The sequence below is a fragment of the Motacilla alba genome, chromosome 24, assembly GCF_015832195.1.
Source record: "Motacilla alba alba isolate MOTALB_02 chromosome 24, Motacilla_alba_V1.0_pri, whole genome shotgun sequence".
In the NCBI taxonomy this organism is placed as follows: domain Eukaryota; kingdom Metazoa; phylum Chordata; class Aves; order Passeriformes; family Motacillidae; genus Motacilla; species Motacilla alba.
In genome coordinates, this window is record NC_052039.1 from 1,843,553 (window position 1) to 1,864,603 (window position 21,051).

Sequence of the window (21,051 nt, forward strand, 5' to 3'; positions counted from 1 at the left end):
TAGGCCCCCCAGCCTTGGAGAGGAGCATTCCCATAGTACTGGAGCCCGTTCCCCCGGGCCGGGCACCCGCTATCCCGGGTGTGGAGCACCCCTGGGGCCTGGGCTTCCAGAGCTCCAAACGCCGTTATTGAGCCTCCCCCAAGGACTGAGGCGGAGTCCGGCGGGGCGGGGACCTCTCTTTTCCCACCGCTCGCTGCCCCCGGCCCTGCTGCCTCCGACACCCCAATTAAGGGTGACCGTGATTGATGAGCCGGGGCGCAGCTCGCGGGGTGGGGGGCACACCCCAGCTGCGCCCCAACTCTTCGTTAAGCCAAGACTAACGAGCATCGGGGAGATTCCACCCCTCCAGACCCGCTCAAACCCCCCCATTCAAGGGGGGGGGTGGTTAGAGAGGTCCTATGGGACCCCCGCCCGGGTTGGTTAATTAAACGCTTTAATTAGGGCCGTGTTGGTTAAACAAATGGTGGGAGGGCGGGGGAGAAGGACGGAAGGGGACATCCCCCCTACCTCTGTCTGCCCTGCCCGCAGCACGGCGCGGAGCGATCAGCAGTGTAATTATACCCTTCTAATTAGCGGGATTAGGGGCTAGCGGCGGCGCGAGCTGCGCATGTGGGGGGGACCCCACACTCCATCCCCCACCCCGACCGGGCTCTTTGTCACTGCTGTCCCCAGAGGTGTCCACGAGGGACGTCCCCAATACCTACATGTCCTCAAAGGGATGTCCCTGCTGCCACCACATCCCCGAGGGTGTAATGAGCCAGCGTGCCCCCTAAAGGGATATCCAATGGCAGTCCTGTGGCATGTCCCCAAAGGGATGCATCTGCCCCGGCGTGTCCTCGGTGCCACCACATCCCCAAGGGGTTGTCCCTGTTGCCAGCATGTCCACCCACTGTCACATACCCCAAACGGACACACAGCGGGCGTGTTCCCAGAGGGATGTTCCCACTGCCAGCATGTCCCCAAAGGGGTGTCCCCAATGTCAGCCCCACATCATGTCCCCAAAATGATGTGTCTGCCACCACCATGTCCCAAAACAGAAGTCCCCACTGCTGGTGTGGCCACAAAGGGATTGTCTCTGCTGCCACCATGTCCCCAGTGGTAAGCACCCACTTCCCTGGAGCGGCCTCAAAGGGGTGCCCCCACTGATGTGTCCCCACTGCCACTCCTGAGGCATGTGCCCAAAGCCATGCCTCCACAGGCAGCTCTGCTGTGTGTCCCCCGAGGGCTGTACCCACCGCCACCCATCCCATGTGGGGTCTCGGGAGGGTGTCCCCACCGCTGGTGTGCCCTCAGATGGCCACACCAGCCGCCATCGCCCCCGCGGCTGCAGAGCCCCATCCCCAAGCCCCCCGGAGCTGGCCAGATCACAATTAGAGGCCGGGGGAGGGGGAGGCGGGCCGGATGCAAATGAGGGTGGCGGTTAATTAGGGCCTGAACACTCATTACGGCCGAGAGCAGCTGATTGCGATGCAGCTCCGAGTCCCGGCAGCGCCATTTGACCGCGCTCTAATGACAGCGGGGTGGGGGGCGAGGGTTGAGCGGGGGGACAGGGGGTCCCCTCAGCCCTGCTCACCCACGGCACCTCCGCGGTTATTCCTGGAAGGAGCAGGGTCTGCGCTCAGCCCTGCCGGGAGCCGGGACCGTGCCCGGCCGGGGCTCGGCCCAGCCCTGCCCGTGAGGCGGGACCGTGCCCGGCCGGGGCTCGGCCCTGCCTTGAGCTGTGGCAGCTCTCAGCCAGGATCGCCCCGTGTTCTGGATGTTCTGGAGTTATGGACGTTCTCAGCCGGGCTCACCTGTGAAACGGGCTCTGGGTGACCTCAGCCAGGATCACCCACGCAATGAGTTGTGGCCGTTCTCAAATGAGACTCACCTGTGCGGTGACTTGTGACTGTTCTCAGATAAGGCTTATCCGTGCAGTGAATTGTGTGTGTTTTCAGCCCAGACTGAGCTGTGCAAGGATTTTGGGGTGCTCTCAGCCAGGGGTCATCCACGAAATGAGTTGTGGCCGTTCTCAGCTCCTGGGGACGTGCGGACGGCGGGAAGAGCAGCTTGGGGAAGCAGTGGGGAAACAGCCCCCTGGTCCCCAACGCTCCCCCGCCTCCTCGTTCCAGTCAGACTTCCAATTCAATAGGCATAATTAAAAGACCGTCAAAAAGCCGAGCGGACACGTCATTAGACCCACAGCGGTGTGTTCTGCAATTTACTGACCTGCTCGTAATTAACCTCCTGCCGCCAAAATACGCTGCTGAAAAGAAGTATAAACTTATTACTGGCGACAGTGGCTAATTAAAGCGAAAGCTGTAATTATCCCGAGATGTGGCCGCAGGCAGGAAACTGATGAAAGGAGAGAAAAGACGCTCGATGCAATATTCGGAAGGACGCGGGGATGCCGGGCGAGGCAGCGCCCTGCTGCCGCGCAGCGCTGCCCATCAGCATCCTGAGCGCCTGCATCCCGATCCAGCTGCCCTGCCCGCTGCACAAAGGGGACCCAGGCGGGCTAATTCGGCGCGGGGGCAACCGGCACGCCCCCCTCTTTGTCTCCCTTTCACAGCCAATATCCCGACCCCAGATGGGTTAATACATAATGCAGACAAGCAAGTAATTGCTTGCCTTTGTGAGGCCGTCAGCGCTGGGTCCCCGGCCCTCTGATCCCCCATTAGCGGCCATGCAAACAAGCCTTCCACCCAATTAAGCCCAGCTTTGATAAAGCCTTTCCCAATGATGTGGCGGTCCCAAACTAGCGATTCGCACATGAGCCACTACCTGTTAAACCCGGCGTCGGCTTCCTTCGGGGACGAGCATCCCTCGCCTCTCGCCGTGACCCAGCTGCCGAGCTCTGCCCGGCTTCCCCCGGCCCTGAAGGGAGGCTCGGCTGATAAATGATCTCGACAAACTCTATATTAAAGAGGTGGAAATGGGATGTTAATATACCCCAAGCCGCTCGTCTCGAGAACACATGGGCTCCGGCTTTGCAAAGATGCTGGTAATGAGGCGGGCTGGGATGCCCGCGAGGAGATCTCGACGCACCAGCCTCCTGCGCCTGCCAGGTGCGGAGGACAGACAGACTGACACCCGTCCTCTGAGGCATCCCTACGCCGTTCTACAGAGGCTCCATGGGTCATCCCCTAAAGCATCTCAATCTGCTCACTGGAAGCATCCCAGCAGCATCCCCTAAAGAATGCCAGCGCACTTGCCTGGAATATCCCAGCTTTATCCCTTGCACACCCTGACATCATCCCTTAAAGCACTTCAGTGGGCTCCCCTAAATCTTCTCAGTCATCCCCTAAAGCATCTCACTGAGCTCTCCTAAAGCATCCACAAAAAATTCTGGCACCATCCCCTAAAATATCCTGGCATCAACCCCTACAGCCTCCCAGTGTCATCCCCTAGATCATGCCAGCATGTTCATCTGAAACATCCCAACATTATTCCATCACATACCCTGGCATCGTCTCCTAAAGCCTCTCACTGTCATCCTCTAAATCATTCCAGTGCGCTTCCCTAAAGTTTTCCAGGACCATTCCCCTAAAGCATCCCAGCACCATCCCCTACAGCATTCCAGCATTATTCCTTGCAGCATTCCAGTATACTACAGCACAGTGCCTCACCATCATTCCCTAATACATCCTGGCATCCCTTCGTGCATCCCAGACTCATCCCCTAAAGCATCCCACTGCCATTTTCTAAAGCATGATAGTTTACTTCCCTACAGCATCCCAGCATCACACCCTGAAGTCCCATAAGGTTCCCTAAAATATGCCAGCATCTCTCCTTAATTCATCCCACCATCATCCCCTAGAGCATTCCAGTCTGTTCCCTGAAAAAATCCCAGTATCGTTCCTTAGAACATCAGCATCAACCCCTAAAACATCCCAGAGTGCTCCCCTTAGACAGTGTTATCCATGAGTGCATCCTGACACCATTCCCTACAGCATCCCAGCATTGTCCCCTACAGCATCCCGGTGTCATCCCCTACAGCATCCCAGTGTCATCCCCTACAGCATCCCAGTGTCATCCCCTACAGCATCCCAGTGTCATTCCCCACACCATCCCGGTGTCATCCCCTACAGCATCCCAGCGTCATTCCCCACACCATCCCGGTGTCATCCCCTAAAGCATCCCAGGGTCATTCCCCACATCATCCCAGTGTCATTCCCCACACCATCCCAGTGTCATCCCCTAAAGCATCCCAGTGTCATTCCCCACATCATCCCAGTGTCATTCCCCACACCATCCCAGTGCCATCCCCTAAAGCATCCCAGTGTCATTCCCCACACCACCCCGGTGTCATTCCCCACACCACCCCGGTGTCATCCCCTAAAGCATCCCAGTGTCATTCCCCACACCAGCCCGGTGTCATCCCCTAAAGCATCCCAGTGTCATTCCCCACCAACACCACCCCAGTGTCATCCCCTACACCATCCCAGTGTCATTCCCCACACCATCCGTGTCATTCCCTATACCATCCCAGTGTCATCCCCTACACCATCCCAGTGTGCTCCCCAAAACTCTCCAGCTCCATGCCCTAAAGCATCCTAGCATTGTTTGTTAAAGCATCCAAGCATCATCCTCTAAATCATCACAGTGTCATCCCCTACAGCATCCCAGAGTCATTCTCTTATGCTCCCCTAAAACATCTCGGCATCTTTCCTTAAAGCATCATAGTTATCCCTCAAACAATCCCAGTCTTGTCACTCCCTAAAATATCCATCATCATTCCCAAACGATCCTACTTTTATCCTCTAGAACATCCACTACATTCTCCTAAAACATCTCAGCATCATCCTTAAAGCATCCCAGCACTGTCCTCTCAAGCAAGCCACCATCATCCCCTACAGTATCCCGGAGCCATTCCTGACAGCATCCCAATGCCACCCCTTAGTGCATCCCAGTGTCATTCCCCACACCATCCCAGTGTCATTCCCCACACCATCCCAGTGTCATTCCCCACACCATCCCAGTGTCATTCCCCACACCATCCCAGTGCCATTCCCCACACCATCCCAGTGCCATTCCCCACACCATCCCAGTGCCATTCCCTACATCATCCCAGTGTCATTCCCCACACCATCCCAGTGTCATTCCCCACACCATCCCAGTGTCATCCCTAAAGGATTCCAGCTCCATCCCCTCCATCCCCACTACCCCCAGTCCTCAGCATTGCTTTCCCCACCCCCGTGCTCCCCTTTCCCTCCTCCCCACCCCAAGCGCTGCCACAACCTCTATAAATATTCAAAAAGCCGCATTTCCCGGCTAAACGCCTGGCTTGGGGTGGGGGGCTCCCGGGGGGAATGTTAATAACGGGGCTGCCAGGGATTCCCCCCTGGCAGCGGGGAGGGGGGACCCAGCCGCTCATTTGCCCAGACAAATATCTTGTCGCTCCTCATTATGGCCAAACTTTGTGCCTCAGTTTCCCCCCCCCCCCCCCCGCCCCTCCCATCCAGCTCCCCGATGCTGCTCAACGAGGGTTGGTTGGGGAAAAAAAAATGAAGAATAAGAAAGCAGCAAAACCAACGTAGAATAATGAGAATAACAAAGTATGGAGGAAGCCTCCCCCCATCTAAAAACTTTGAGGAGGGGGATTTGGACAAAGCCTGGGCAAACAGTCGCTAATCGCCAAATCAAGCAGCAATTAAATGCCGTGGCAGTGAGAATAAATCTGCTAACGAGGAGGCGATGCCCCCGCACTCGCTGTTTGCCCAGCTGATTAACGGGATGCATCTGAGGGGGATTATCCATCGGGATGAGGCGGCTCCTTTGTGTCCGTTCCCCATCACAAGCTCTCTCAGAGGAGGCGCTGGATGTGCGTGTGTCACCCCTGGGAGCCCATCGCTGCAGCCTCAGGCCTCAGAGTGGGATTAATACAGAGGTGCTTTAATCCCTGAGGCTCCCAAAACCTCCAGGATTCCCATTAAAAATTCTCACATTTTCCAAGGACTCCATGAAAAGGGGCCCAAGGGTTTTCCACGGATTAACACCCTTTTCCATCCTGTACTTCTGTGCTGGAGATGTCCCATTCCTCTGGTCAGCTTTTCAGAGGGACCCAAAAGGAGAAGGTGGGGGAACGTAGCAGCATGCTATGTTTAGATATTCCAGCATTGCCATCAATTCCCATCCCACAGAATTATTCAGGTAATAGTTGGATAAACCTCTTCTTTCATGGACACTTTTTTTTTTTCTGATCCTACTGAGAAATCCCTGTGCTGCCACATTGCCAGCAGGAGAAGAGGAAAAGCTTTGTGCTCCTACTAAATTAATATTTATTTACTTTCTCTGTGCCTGGCTCCAAGGGACAGATGAATAATGCATTGCCCACCGGACACCTGGCAGATTCGGTGGGATATGGAGAGCCCAGAGGATGCTGCTGAGGCTGAGCGGGTCAGATGTGCACCTGTCTGCAGCCTCAGCACAGCTCTGGGTGTGGAAAAGCAGCCTGGGCAAGCTCTCCAGATGTGCAAACTCCAGATGTGCGCAAATGGAAACCACCTGGTTCTCCAGATGTGCTTGAGCATCCCTGTGCCCTCAGCTGTGTGCCCAGCTGTGGCATCAGGGACCTCTCCAGCTGTTGGTCTGAATGCAGCTGCATCCCCCACATCGCCCAACCCTCCCAGATGTGAACATCCTGGAGATCCCTGGTGCCCCAGATGTGTGTGGAAAAGCCTCCCCCCATCCCAGCTGTGCCCTGTGTCCTCCAGATGTGAACGCCCTTGGGGACCCAGATGTGCAAACACATGTGGACACACTTCTGCTGCTGCTGTGCATGCAGATGTGAGGCCCCTTCTCCCTCCCAATATCCCAGATGTGCACGCCCAGTCCCCCAGGTCCTCCCCCATTGCCCCTTCCCCACCTCCTCCTTTTCCCTGAGCCCCCTCCAGCTTCCCCACACTCCTGACTTCCCTTTCCCCCCACTTTTACCCTATTCCAAGTGCCACCGTCAAGAAATCCTGTAACGAGCTCCCCCCAGGAGCCCCCCCATAATGAACCTCCCTAATTAATTCCCCCAACCCCCTCCCCCCGTGCTCGCTGAAGGAGGCTCATTGCTTTCCACATCAGCCCCAACACAGTAATTAAACGGCCAATTGCTACTTACGGATTCAATGGTGCTGATTCCTTCGTGTTTCCCCCCTGACCCCACAAATTCAAGGCCACTGGTGGTCCCAGCGCCCCCAAAGTGTCCCTCCCTGTGTTACTGACTCCGACAGCCGCATTTCCCCGTGGGGTGCGGGGTGGTGCTGCCTTTCAGGGTTCACTGAGGGGGGGTCCCGAGTGGGGGGTGACAGCAGCCCCAGGTGGTGTCACGTAATTTGGGGCGAAGCCAGGGAGCTGCTGCGTCTCCTCCTTCTCCTCCCTGCAGCCCTAGGAGCTCCCTTTTCCTCTGCCCCTCAAAAAGTCATCCCCGTTCCACTCCGCCATGAAGCCCCCACCCCATGCGGGACATCCCCCGCCTTCGTCCCCATCCCGCTTCTCAGGGACGGGGAGGGCACACAGGGACACCCCCACCACCCCGCCCCAGCGCCGCCCTGGCCCTCCCCTACCCGGGGGGCGGTGCCGCAGGCTGAGCCGAGCCGAGCTGAGCCGGGCTGAGTCGGGCTGTGCTGAGCCGCGCTGGACTGAGCCGAGTCGAGCCGGGCTGAGCTGGACTGGGCTGAACCGAACCGGACTGGGCTGAACTGAGCCGAGCCCAGCCGAGCAGAGCCGAACTGAGCTGAGCCGGACTGGGCTGAACTGAGCCGAGTCCAGCCGAGCAGAGCCGAACTGAGCTGAGCCGGACTGGGCTGAACTGAGCCGAGCCCAGCCGAGAGAGCCGAACTGAGCTGAGCCGGATCGGGCTGAGCCGTATCGGGCTGAACCGAGCCGGACTGGGCTGAACTGAGCCGAGCCCAGCCGAGCAGAGCCGAACTGAGCTGAGCCGGACTGGGCTGAACTGAGCTGAGCCCAGCCGAGCAGAACCGAACTGAGCTGAGCCGGACCGGTCTGAACCGAGCTGAGCCCAGCCGAGCAGAGCCGAACTGAGCTGAGCCGGATCGGGCTGAGCCGGATCGGGCTGAACCGAGCCGGACTGGGCTGAACTGAGCCGAGCCCAGCCGAGCAGAGCCGAACTGAGCTGAGCCGGACTGGGCTGAACTGAGCCGAGCCCAGCCGAGCAGAACCGAACTGAGCTGAGCCGGACCGGGCTGAGCCGGACCGGTCTGAACCGAGCTGAGCCCAGCCGAACAGAGCCGAACTGAGCTGAGCCGGACCGGGCTGAGCCGGACCGGGCTGAGCCGGACCGGGCTGAGCCGGATCGGGCTGAACTGAGCCGAGCCGGATCGGGCTGAGCTAAGGCAGTCTTTGCCCTGCCGGTTAGTGTCGTGCAGAGCCCCCCCGAGCCCAGCCGATCTCAGCCGAGCCGAGCCGAGCCGAGCCGAGCCGAGCCGGGGCAGGATGCTGCGGTACCTGCTGAAGACGCTGCTGCAGATGAACCTGTTCGCCGACTCGCTGGGAGCCGAAGGCTCGAACTCCTCCTCGCTGCTGCTCGGCATCAACCGCTCCATCGCCGCGCTCCACCTGCCCGATCTCACCCCCGGTAACGGTACGTGCTCCCCGGTCCTTCTGTTCCCCCGTCCCGGCGTCCCTGCTCCTGGTCCAGCCGGGATGCTGGAAGCACCCACAGACCCCAGCCCCAGCTGAGACCCCACCAGCACCGACACTGGATTCCCAGCCTGTCCCCTCGTCCCCAAACCGGGACCTGCCCCGTGTCACAACTCCGGAACTGACCCAGTGTCCCCACACTGGCCCCGTGTCCCCATTCTGGGACCAGCTCCCTGTCCCCAGACCAACTCCCGGGAGTGATGTGATGTCCTTAGATCATCTACACGACCCCAAACTCAGACCAGCCCGCTCTCCCCTAGCCAGGACTGTCCTGGTGTTCCCAAATCAGTCCTGTGTTCCCAAATCCTGAACTCCAAGCAGCTCCCTGTTCCCAAACTGTCCCGTGTTCCTCATCAACTGACAGACCGCGAGCTGGGACAGACACCAAACTGTCCCCATGTCCCCAGACCAGTCCCCAGACCCCAAACCAGGGGCAACCCAGTGTCCCCAAATAGCCTTCATGTCCCCACATCCATCCCCAGTCTCCAAACCAGGACCAGCCCTGTGTCCCAAACCTGTGCCAGTGTGCCCAAACCAACTCCCGGACAAAACGAGGAGAGACTCCATGTCTCCAAACCAGTCCTGTGTCCCCAAGCCAATCCCCAGACTACTAACTGGATCTGGCTCCGTGTTCCCAAACTATCCCTACATTCCTAAACCATCCCAGTGCCTTCCAACCAGCTCCGTGTGCCCTAATCCTCCCCATGTCCCCAAACCAGCCCCATGACCCCAAAGAGCAGAGTGGGGGTGAAGGAGGGGTGAGGGAGAGGGTGTCTGACTGAATTTTGACTAAATTTTGAGCATCTCCCCTCTTTTTCAGTCTGTGCCCCTCCTGCTGGCCCTGGGTGGCTGGGGAGGGGGCGGGGGTGTTCCCAAACCTCATGGGAGCCCCTGCCCCTGCATAGCCAGCCGGGCACAGGAAGGGGCCTGCCCTGACCCCCTGCTTGTCCCAATTAGTCACCGGGCCCAGCTGCGGCCCCCTCAGTCCCTGCTGTGCCCCCCGGGGTACCCAGTACCCTGCAGCATCGCTTCCGTCCCCATGGCAGCCACATCCCATCCCCATGGCAACCCCCTGGGCACCCCAAACTGCAGCCCCTAATGCCCGCATCCTGCCCCAGCGTGTGGGGGAGCAGGGGAAGGGCGTGTGAGAGTGGGAGTGTGTGTGCATGTGCATGCACGTGTGTGCATGTGTGCATTTATGGGCAGTGTGCATGTGTGTGCATGTGCATGTGTGTGCAGTGTGCATGTGTGTGCATATGTGTGCACGTGTGTGCAGTGTGCATTTATGGGCAGTGTGCAAGTGTGTGCATGTGCATGTCTGTGCAGTGTGCATGAGTGTGCATGTGTGTGCATGTGCGTGTCTGTGCAGTGTGCATGAGTGTGCATATGTGTGCATATGTGTGCATGAGTGTGCATATGTGTGTATGTGTGTGCAGTGTGCATGTGTGTGCATGTGCATGTCTGTGCAGTGTGCATCTGTGCATGCGTGTGCATGTGTGCATGTCTGTACAGTGTATATGAGTGCCTGCAGGTGTGCATTTATGGGCAGTGTGCATGTGTGCATGCACGTGCATGTCTGTACATTGTGCAGATGTTTCTGTGTCTATACAGCGTGCAGGTGTGTGCATGCGTGTGCAGCATGCATGTGTGCATTTATGTGCTGTGTGCACACGTGCATGCATATGCAGTGTACGTGTGTGTGCATTTATGTGCAGTGTGCACGTGTGCATGCACGTGCATGTCTGTACATTGTGCATGTGTTTGCGTGTCTGTACAGTGTGCAGGTGTGTGCATGCGTGTGCAGTGTGCACGTGTGCATGCACGTGCATGTCTGTACATTGTGCATGTGTTTGCGTGTCTGTACACACACATGTGTGTGCATGCAGCAGTGTGGGTAAGCGTAGGCTCGTGGCCCCACCTGAGCACGTGTGGATGTGCATGGATCTGCATGGCTGTGCATGCCCCAGTGTGTGGGGCACGTGCACATGCACGTGTGCAGATGTGTGCATGTGCGTGTCTGCGTGTATGCCCTGCATGAATGCACGTGCATGCATCTGTGTGTGTCAGGGGCATGCGTGCCCCTGCCCGAATGCACACGTGTGCATGTCTGCGTGTAAGTGCAAGCACACGTGTGTGGTTGCATCTCTGTGTGTGTGTGTGTGCACACCCCTGCGCGACTGCCCACGTGTGTACATGCACCTATGCATGCAATGCGTGTGTGCACACGTGCACCTGCACTTGTAATGCACACGTGCACACATGCGTGTGTGTGTAATGCACATGTGCACCCGTGTGTGCACAGACACCTGTGAGTGCCTCTGTGTGTGTGTGTGTGCGCCCCTGCATGGCTGCCCACGTGTACATGCATGCACCTGTGCACAAACACTTGCCGTGCACGGCTGCTCGTGTCTGTGCAGACCCACACCTGTGTGCACACGTGTGGCTGGGCATGCAGTGGTGTGTGCCTGTGCCACTGGGCCAGCAGTGACACTTGGGGACTGAACTACCACGACACCCCAGGTGGTGCTGGGGACACACACGGTTCAGCCCAGCTGGCCCCAGCAAAATGAGCATTAATTATGCTGGCATTAATGACCATCTATTAATTCCCATGCCTTAGCAGGGTTGGTTTTTTGGGTTTTTTGGGTTTTTTTTTTGTTTTTTTTTTTTTTTTTTCTGGAACAGCCCCACAACCCCAATTTGGGCTTTTTAAAACTTAAAATTAAGCATTTTCTGCAGCCCAGAATGACCAGCTCTGATACAGAAAGTCAGCACTTGCAGCTGATGGGAAAATCCCTGTTTGGGAAGAATTTAGCCCCAACCCCATTTCATCAGGTTGGAAACTGGGTGGAGAAGTCCATGACTGGGAGCAGAGCTGCTTTGTCCCACTGGCCTTGCCTGACTCCCTCCTGATCCAATCTTAAGCTGCACCAAGGGAAATTTAGGTTGGATGTCAGGAAGAAGTTTTTTCCAGAAAGGGTGATAAAGTTCTGGAATGGCTGCCCGGGGAGGTGGTGCAGTCACCATCCCTGGGTGTGTTTAACACAGCCTGGATGTGGCACTGGCTGCCAGGGTTTAGCTGAGCTGTTGGGGCTGGGCTGGACTCCATGGTCTTGAAGATCTCTTCCAACCCGGTGATCCTGTGAATTGTGTGATCCTGTGATTTTGTGAATTCTGTGATCCTGTGATCCTGTGGTCCTGCTCCCTCCCCACGGCACCCACCCTGGGATATGCTGGGCTGGGACGGGCCACACTCCATCTCTCACCTCGCGCAATCCAAGCAAAGCAGGGTCTGGGGCCAGGAGAGCACCCCCCAAGCCAAGGATGCTCAGCCCCCAAACCCATCCCTACCCCTCCCGACTGTCCCGCAGGATCCCACACCCCGCTGGAGGACACGGCTCCCCGCATCGTGGAGCACCCCACGGATGTCCTGGCGTCCAAGGGGGAGCCGGCCACGCTGAGCTGCAAGGCCGAGGGGCGCCCGGCCCCGGTGGTGGAGTGGTACAAGGACGGGGAGCGGGTGGAGACGGACCGGGAGGATCCCCGCTCGCACCGCACCCTCCTCCCGGGGGGGTCCCTCTTCTTCCTCCGGATCCTGCACGGGAGGCGGGGAAAGCCCGACGAGGGCGTTTATGTCTGCGTGGCCAGGAATTACCTGGGGGAGGCCACCAGCCGGAATGCTTCCCTGGAGGTGGCCGGTGAGTCCTGAGGGCGTTGGGAGGATTTGAGAAAGAGGAGATTTGGGGTTCTGGTATCGCCCCGAAGCCCAGCCTGCTCCTGTAGCTGCGGGACGAGGGGCTTTCACACTCCCAGGCTTCTGTTGCCAAGACAAGAGGGGAAAAGAAATGAAAATAATTAGAAATAAATAAAGTGAAAAGAAATAAAAGTTAATTCAAGTAAGTGAGATGTATTGGAAATAAGTGAAACTAAGTGAAACCTAATGAAAAAAGAAAACAAGCGAAAATAAATGAAAATAAAATTAAGGAACTGAAAATGAATGTAAATAACAGAAAATAAATTAACATAATGGAAAAAAGAAAGAAAGTGGAAATAACTGAAAGTAAGTGAAAATAAATGAAAAAATAAGTGCAAATTAGTGAAGAGAAATAATGAAAAAACTGAAAGTAATTGAAAATAAATGAAAATTACTACAAAGGAGTGAAAATAAATGAAAACATGGTCAAAGAAATAAGGAGAAGTGAACTTAATTGGAAATACATGAAAATAAATGAGAACAATTGAAAATATTTGAAAGCATTTGAAAATCAAGTAAAATCAATGAAGATAAATTAAAATCTGTTCGAGCCAGTTCAGACCCCCGGAGCTGCCCCCAGCCCGGGGGCTCAGGGCTGGGCAGCTGAGGCCGCGGTGTCCCCGCAGTGCTGCGGGACGATTTCCGACAGCCCCCCGGGGACGTGGTGGTGGCGGCGGGAGAACCGGCCGTGCTGGAGTGTGTCCCCCCCCGCGGCCACCCCGAGCCCAGCGTCTCTTGGAAGAAAAACGGAGTCCGGGTCAGCGACAAGGACGAGCGCCTGACGGTGAGGGAGGGGGCCAGAACTAGGCTGAAGGTGATCTAAAGGGGACGGGGAATGTTACAGGGACGCGGGATGTGCCGGGGATGTGGGGTGTGACATGGATGGGGGTGCGGTGAGGATCGGGAACGTGGTGGCGATGTGGGATGCAGCAGAGAGTTGTGTGATGTGATGGACATGGGATGAGATGGGGATGTAGGATGGGATAGGGATATGGGATGCTTCAGAGATTTGGGATGCAATGGAAACGGGATGTGATGACAGTGTGGGTGCAGTTGTGAGATGTGATGGGGATGCAGAATGCAGTCGGGGTGAGAGATGCAATGAGATTTGGGGTGTGGTGGGGACGCAGAATTTGATAGGGATGGGAGATGTGTGTGTATATGCAATGAGGATGTGGGATGTCACGGAGATATGGGATGCAGTGGCAGGTGGGATGCAGTGGGGATGTGGGATGTGATGGGGATGTGGGATGAGCTGTTCTTCCTGCAGATCCGTGGTGGGAAGCTGATGGTGGCCAGCACTCACAAGAGCGATGCTGGCGTCTATGTGTGCGTGGCCACCAACGTGGTGGGGGAGAGGGACAGCGAGCCGGCCGAGCTGGTCGTCTTTGGTGCGTGGGGATTTAATGTTTGGGGTGTCAGGGGAGTGGGTGCTATCCTGCTGGGACTGACGGCCACCCCGCAGAGCGCCCAGCATTTGGCAAGAGGCCCCACAACCAGGTGGTGCTGGTGGAGGGGACGGCGGAGTTTGCCTGCGAGGTGATGGGGGATCCGCAGCCGGCGGCGCGCTGGCGCAAGGAGGAGGGTGAAATGCCACTGGGAAGGTGAGTAGGGGGCGAGGGGGATGGCTCGGGGACACCAAGGCCAGCCCGGGTTCTGTGGTGCAGCTGGGCGGCATCAGTGTGTGCCAGCCTGGTGTGCTTGGAGCAGCTGGCATCCTCATGGCCCTGGTGCATCCTCCATCCTCAGCACATCCTGCGTCCCCACTGCATTCCACATTCCCATTGTGTCACATCTCCATCACATTCCACATCCCCCTTTGCATCTCAAATCCTCGTTGCATCCCACATCTCCTTTGCATCCCACACTTACCGCATCCCAAATCCAAGTCACGCCCCATATCCTCACCTCAACCCACATCCCCATTGCATCCCACATCTCCATCACATTCCACATCTCCGCCACATTTCACATCCCCATCACATCTCCCATTTTCCTGCATCCCAGATTTCCACTGCACCCATCACATCCCACATTCCCATCACATCCTCCATCCTCACTACATCCCCACCCCGTGGCGCCTTGCGCCCTCCTGGTGCCCCAGCACGCTGCTGGTGCCACAGCCTCGCGGGGTTCCCCCAGGTGGGAGGTGCTGCCAGACAACACCCTGCGGATCAGGCGGCTGCAGGTGGAGGATGAGGGCACCTACACCTGCGTAGCTGATAACAGCGTGGGCAGGTCGGAGGCATCGGGCACCCTCACTGTGCACGGTAAGGGGGGCCCTGGGGAGCACCCTTGGGTGCTGGTGGAGCGCCCAGAACAAGCCCTTGTCTCTCCCCACACTTCTGCAGTGCCCCCCCAGCTTGTCACTGGGCCCCGTGACCAAGCTGTCACCCCTGGCCAGAGCGTGACTTTCCAGTGCCAGAGCAAGGGCAACCCACCACCCGCTGTCTTCTGGCAGAAGGAGGGGAGCCAGGTCTGTCTCCTTCCCTCATCCTGGACCCCATACCCAATCACAGCCCCATCCTCATCCCAATCCCATCATTATTTCCGTTCCATCATAATCCCCATGCTAATTCCCACCCCATCCCCATTTCATCTCCATTCCAATCTCATCCTATCTCAACCTCACACCAGTTCCAATCCTCATCCCTACCTGTCCTCATCACCATCCCATCACAGTCCCTATTACATCCCTGTCCCCATTCCATTCCCTTCACGGTCCCCATCATACTTCATTCCACTTCATCCCATCCCATCCCATCCCATCCCATCCCATCCCATCCCATCCCATCCCATCCCATCCCATCCCATCCCATCCCATCCCATCCCTGTCCCCAATCTCATTCCCACCCCTAACCCAGTCCTCATCTCATCCCCTGCCTCTCATCCCTCATCCCCTCGCTAATCCCGCTCCCTCTCAGACCCTGCTGTTCCCGGGCCAGCCTCCAGTCCCTTCTGGCCGTGTGTGGGTGAGCCCCAGCGGTGCTTTGACCATCGCCAACGTCCAGCCCAGCGATGCCGGCCACTACCTGTGCCAGGCCATCAGCGTGGCCGGCAGCGTCCTGGCCAGGGCAGGCCTGGAGGTGGCAGGGGGTAAGTGCAGTGCCAGTGGAGAGCTGGCACATCCAGCATATGAATGACACCCACCCCACCACCCAGCAATTCCCAATTTTCTCCCTGCAGCACCCCCTGAACTCCAGCCGCCGGTGCTCAGCCTGCTTCCCACTAACCGGACGGTGCTGCCAGCGGGGGCCACAGTGCGGCTGCCTTGTGGGGCAGGGGCCCCTGAGCCCCCAGCCAGCGTGGGGTGGCTGAAGGATGGCAGTGTCCTGGTAGGTGTCCAGCCCCGTGCCAGCCTGCTGGAGAACGGCACCCTGCAGATCACCGGCCTCCGGGTGAGCCGGCCCCGGCAGGGGCACCCGTGGGGGTACTGAAAGGGGGCACCCACACCAGGGAGGGGGCAGTGGCTGCGAGGGCTGGAGCAAAGGGAGGTGGATGCTCACTGTGGTGGGTGCAAGCAGTGCTGGGGCTCAGGCTGGTGGGTGTGAAGCGTGGTGGGTGCTCAGGGTGGTGGGTGCTGAGGTGATGGGTGCTCAGGGTGATGGGGCAGGAGCTCTTTCCCCTGCAGGTGAGAGACTCCGGGCTCTACAAATGCGTGGCCACCAGCCCAGCGGGCGAGACGAGCTGGGGCATCTCCTTGGAGGTACAAGGTGGGTCATGGAGATCTCACCGCAGCAGGGACACTGTGGCACTGGGAACAAAGCCACCCCAGACCTCCGTGCATCTCCTTGCAGGTGATGAATCCGACCTCTCCCTGCCTTCCCCTGCACCTGATCTCCTCCCTGGGCCACCCTCCACCCCTGTGGTCACCAATGTTACCAAGAGCAGTGTCACCCTGAGCTGGAAAGGGAACGAGGACAGTGGTGCCACCGATGTCACCTCTTACATAGTGGAGGCTTTCAGGTATCACACAAGCCTCTTCTCTGGCTGCAGGGATGATGTGGTGGCCTGATACCACCCTGTCACGAGTCACCCCTGTCCCCTGGCAGCCAGGCGGTGGGTGGCCCATGGCGGACAGTGGCAGCTGATGTGGAGAGTGAGACCCACACGGTGACCGGCCTTGTCCCTGACACTGTCTACCTGTTCTTGGTGCGGGCGGTCAATGCCCACGGGCTCAGCGACCCCAGCGGCGTCTCGGAGCCTGTGCGCACCCAAGGTGAGACCCAGCAGTGACATCAGTGGAGGTGTCCACAAACCCCCCACCCTTGGGTCCATCTCCACTTGGTGACACCAATGGAGGTGCCCGTGCACCCAAAATCTTTGGGTCCATCCTTGCCCAGTGATGCCAGTGGAGTTTCCCATGATCCTGCCATGGGTATGTGCTGTCACCATGGCTCCTTCCCTTGGTGACACTAGTGGAGATGTGGCCAGACCTTCCACCCTCTCATGTTTCCAGCAGACACCAACCCCATGCAAGGGCTGGATCCTGAGCAGGTGCAGCAGGAGCTGGCACAAGTGGCTGTGCACCTGAAGGAACCTGTGGTGCTGCCCCTGGGCACCGTCCACCTCTCCTGGACCGTGAGTGCCGAGCCTCCCTACCGGTACAGGGCTCCCAGTGTCGATCATGCCCCCATCCCACCCTTCCCTCGGGTCCTCAGGTGGAGCACCAGGCACCCTTCCTTCAGGGCTACCGGGTGCTGTACCGGCAGCGCGGCGGGCGCTGGGAGGAGGCACGGACAGTGTGGGCACCAGGGGAGCGGGGGGCCCTGCTCACCGAGCTGCGCCGGGGCCAGGACTACGAGGTCAAGGTCCGACCCTATTTTCATCATCTCCATGGTCCCGACAGTGCTGTGCGAGCTCTGCGCACCCCTGAAGCGGGTGAGTGCGGGGATGGAGGGGATAGTGCGGGTCCCTGGGGACATCCTGGGGGTGATACCCCATGTGTCCTCCCCTGGCAGCCCCCAGTGCCCCACCACGAGCTGTCAGTGTGGCTGGGAATGGAACCAGTGTCCGCATCTCGTGGCAGCCACCACCTCTGGCAGAGCAGAACGGGGTCATCCGCGATTACCGGGTAAGCGTGGACAGCAGCAGGGATGTGGCAGCTCCACTCTGTCCTCTCATGACACCATGTCATGGTGTCCTTACGGGTGTTCCCCGTCTTTCCCTCCTGGTCCCCGCCAGATTTGGTGCTTGGGCAATGAGAGCCGCTTCCACATCAACGAGAGCGTGGAGGGGACGGTGCTGGCAACAGTGTTGCGGGGACTTGTCCCCGGGGTCCCTTACCGTGCTGAGGTTGCCGCTGCCACCAGTGCCGGCGTGGGTGCCCGCAGTGCCCCGGTCCCCATCCACGTCGGTGAGTTCCTCATTGTCACAACTGGCACCCGTGGGTGGGGCGTGATGGGGTCACCCACTGCGGTGCTGGGGATGGCTGCTTGGCACCCTGCCGGTGTGTCCCTCTTTCCCGTGTCACTTGCAGCCCCCCTGGTGGAGCGAGACGCGGGGCCAGCAGGCGGGAGCAGCTTGACTGAGCATTTAGCAGAGGTAGCCAGGCAGCCAGCCTTCATTGCCGGCGTTGGTGGCGCTTGCTGGGTCGTCCTCGCTGCCTTTGCTGCTTGGCTCTACAGCCGCCGCCGGAGGAAGAAGGAGCTCAGCCATTTCACTGGTACAGGGGGGTGCTACCCCCGGGACCCCTCACCCTTCACCCCTCACCCATCAGCCACCCACCGTCCCTCTCTTTACAGCATCCTTTGCCTACACACCCACCGGTAAGCCCGTAAGCGCTGCGGGGTCCCAGTACGGCCTCTCGCTGCCCTCACCCCCATCTCTCTCCACAGTCTCCTTCCCGGCTCCAGTGCGCAGCAACCCCAGGTAACCCCCCCGGCACCCCCTGCCCTCCGCAGGAGCCCCAGGGCTGACCACCAGCATTCCTTCACCCCGTCCCCCTGCAGGGCAGCTGCCGGCGGTGGTTACCCGTGGCTGGTGGATGCATGGCATGGTGGCAGCACAGCCAGTTCTGCCGGTTGTTTGGGGAGCACTGAGAGATACTACAATGGTGAGGGGTCGGCATGGGGCTGGGTGGCTCTTGAGGGAGTCATGATCAGCCCTGATGACGCTGGTCACCCTCTGCAGATGCTGGCATCACTCGTTACATCGCCCAGACGGAGCAGTTTGGAGCGGGGGCTGGCGAGGGGCCGGTTTACAGCACCATCGAGGTTGACAGTGAGGAGCTCTGCACATTCCCCCGTCCCTTCTCACAGTATGGGACCTCCTACCCTGGGGGTGGTTCCCAGCCAATGGATGCTGCAGCCTCCCAGGTGCCCCGTGGCCGGGCTGAGCACGGTAGGGTGGTCGGATGGGTGGGGGCACAGGCGGGTGCTCGTGGTGCGGTGCCCTCCCCACAGCCCCCCCAGCATCCCTCCTTGGCACAGGGGCCAGAGCGAAGCTGGGGCAAGCAGTGAAACCGCCGGTGGTGAGCTGGACAGAGCTGCTGCCCCCACCGCCCTCAGCCAGTGAGCTCAGCCAGTGTGCCCAGGAGGAGGAGAAGGAGGAGGAAGAGGAGGACGAAGAGGAAGAGGCAGCTGGAGGGTGAGTGTGAGGCCTTGGGGGCTGGGCACGTTGCTCCCAGCAGCTACCCTGTGGTCTCCACCCTGCAGGCTGGGGATGGAGGTGTGGTACCCTGGTGAGGACATGCCCTGTGCCACTGCTGCATCCTCACCCACCACCTCCTCCGGCTGCCGTTCCACCGCCACGCTGACACCATCACCTCGCACCACGGAGGACATCCCTCGCCTCCGCGACTTCGATAGCTCCCTCCTGCCCCGGTAGGAGATGGGCCTTGCTTGGTATGGCCGTGCCATTGGGGTCTGGATGTCCCATCATGGTCCAGATGTCCCACCATGGCCTGGGTGTTCCGTCGTGATCCAGCCATGTTGTCACTACTCAGCCCTGCCATGGCATCATGGTCCAACTGTCATTAGGGTCCAGTGTCTCACTGGGGTCCAGATGCCTCACCATCGTCCAGATGTTCCATCACAATCCAGCCATTTTGTCACCATTTGGCTCTGCCATGCTGTCATAGTCCAGCCATGCTGCTGAGGTCCAGATATGTCATCTGAGGTCCAGGTGTCCCATTGAGCTCTGGATGTTGTGACCAGTCATGTTTACATGATCTAGTTCCACTGTTCCACCATAGTCTGGCATCGCCACTGGACTCTGGATCAGGCTCTGGATGTCCCACCATGGCCTGGGTGTCCCATCACAATCCAGCCACGCCATCATGGTCCCGCTGTGCCACCATGGTCTGACCATGCCATTGGGGGTTTGGATGCCCCAAAGGAGTCTGGATGTCCTACCAGGGTCCAGGCATCTCTTTGTGATCTATCCATGGTGTCACCATCCACCCCTGCTCTCCAGCTGTGCTCTGGCCGTGCTGTCGTGACACATCCCTGACATTGTGGGTGACTGGGGCATTGCAGTACAGCTGCACCGAGACAGGTGGGCCGTCGTCACCCAGCTGTGCTGCCGTGGCCCAGCTCTGCCATGGTCCACCTGTGCCATCGCAGTGCTGGCATGTCACTGCACTCCAGCTGTGCAGCTGCAGTCAAGCTGCATGGCTGCAAGCCAGCTGTGCTGTGATCTAGGTGTATCATGATTTAGCTGTGCAGCTGCAGTCTGCCAGTGTGCTTGCAGTCCAGATGTGTGGTGATCCAGCTGTGCCACTGCAGTCTAGCTGTGTGGCTGTAACCCAGCTGAGCAGCCTCTATCCAGCTGTGCTCCAGATGTGCCATTGCAGGCCAGCCCTGCTATCACAGCCGTGCCAGCCTGTGGTCCTCCACCCTAGCTGAGCCACAGCACTCGTCCAGCTCCCCTTTGCCACCCCAGCTGTGATCCAGCTGTGGCACTTCCACCCAGCTGTGATGCTTCAGCCCACCTACACCGCTGCCATCCAGCTGTGACAATGCCACATGGCTTCTTCTGGCTCCGGCACAGCTCTAGAGGGCTTGTGCCAGCACTGTGGTGGCCACTGAGCCCCCCTCCCACTCCCCCCACCCTGGCTTCACTCCACCCCCTCTTTGCCAGGAGACCCCCCCACGGTGTCAGCACCCCCCCACAGGCACCCAGTCCCTCGGTGACTCCGGATGCCAGCGAGGGCCACGCACCCCGAGACCCCTGCCCTCCTGGCACAGGTGAGCCCCGAGGGCCAGTTTGGGTGGCTGGGGGGCTTATTGGCTACGGTGGGGCTGACGCTGCCATCCCCACCTCCCCAGGGAAAACCCGCGGGGTGATCTCCAAAAGTCGCCTGAAGCCCAAATGCAGCCGCTACCGCCGGGAAAAGCAGACGGGAGGTGAGCGGGAGGAAAGAACCAGGGCGTTCAGGAGGCTCAGGGGAGCTGAGCCCTCTCCTCTCCTCCCTCTCTGCCGCAGACCTGCCGCCGCCGCCGCTGCCGCCGCCGGGCGAGAGCCCCGGTCCCTCTGCGGAGCCGGAGCCGAGCGGGGCTGAGCGCAGGGGCGCGCACCGCCCGGCCCGCGGCCGTGAGCCAGAGCCGCCGACCGCGCCGCGAAGGGGCTGGGGGCGCCGCTGCGAGCCCCGGCCTTGTCCCTCCCCTGCAGATGAGGTCACCCCCTACAGCAAGCCCTCCTGCCTGCCCCGCGGGCAGGTGTCT

At 59.2% G+C, this 21,051-nt stretch overlaps 1 protein-coding gene across 1 annotated transcript; it reads left to right on the forward strand.

The window, feature by feature from the left end:
* Positions 1-8,039: 8,039 nt before the first annotated feature.
* ROBO3 (roundabout guidance receptor 3) lies at positions 8,040-21,003 on the forward strand. The gene is given in 24 exon segments (XM_038161570.1): positions 8,040-8,572; positions 12,003-12,329; positions 13,012-13,169; positions 13,656-13,776; positions 13,851-13,989; positions 14,528-14,655; positions 14,737-14,861; positions 15,310-15,481; positions 15,572-15,783; positions 16,017-16,098; positions 16,183-16,351; positions 16,438-16,604; positions 16,848-16,966; positions 17,047-17,266; positions 17,347-17,459; positions 17,570-17,741; positions 17,865-18,050; positions 18,130-18,256; positions 18,337-18,440; positions 18,518-18,826; positions 18,829-18,958; positions 19,024-19,209; positions 20,468-20,574; positions 20,656-21,003. Coding segments are annotated over 24 exon segments (3,954 nt in total). The 5' UTR covers positions 8,040-8,424; the 3' UTR covers positions 20,889-21,003.
* The last annotated feature ends 48 nt before the right edge of the window (positions 21,004-21,051 follow it).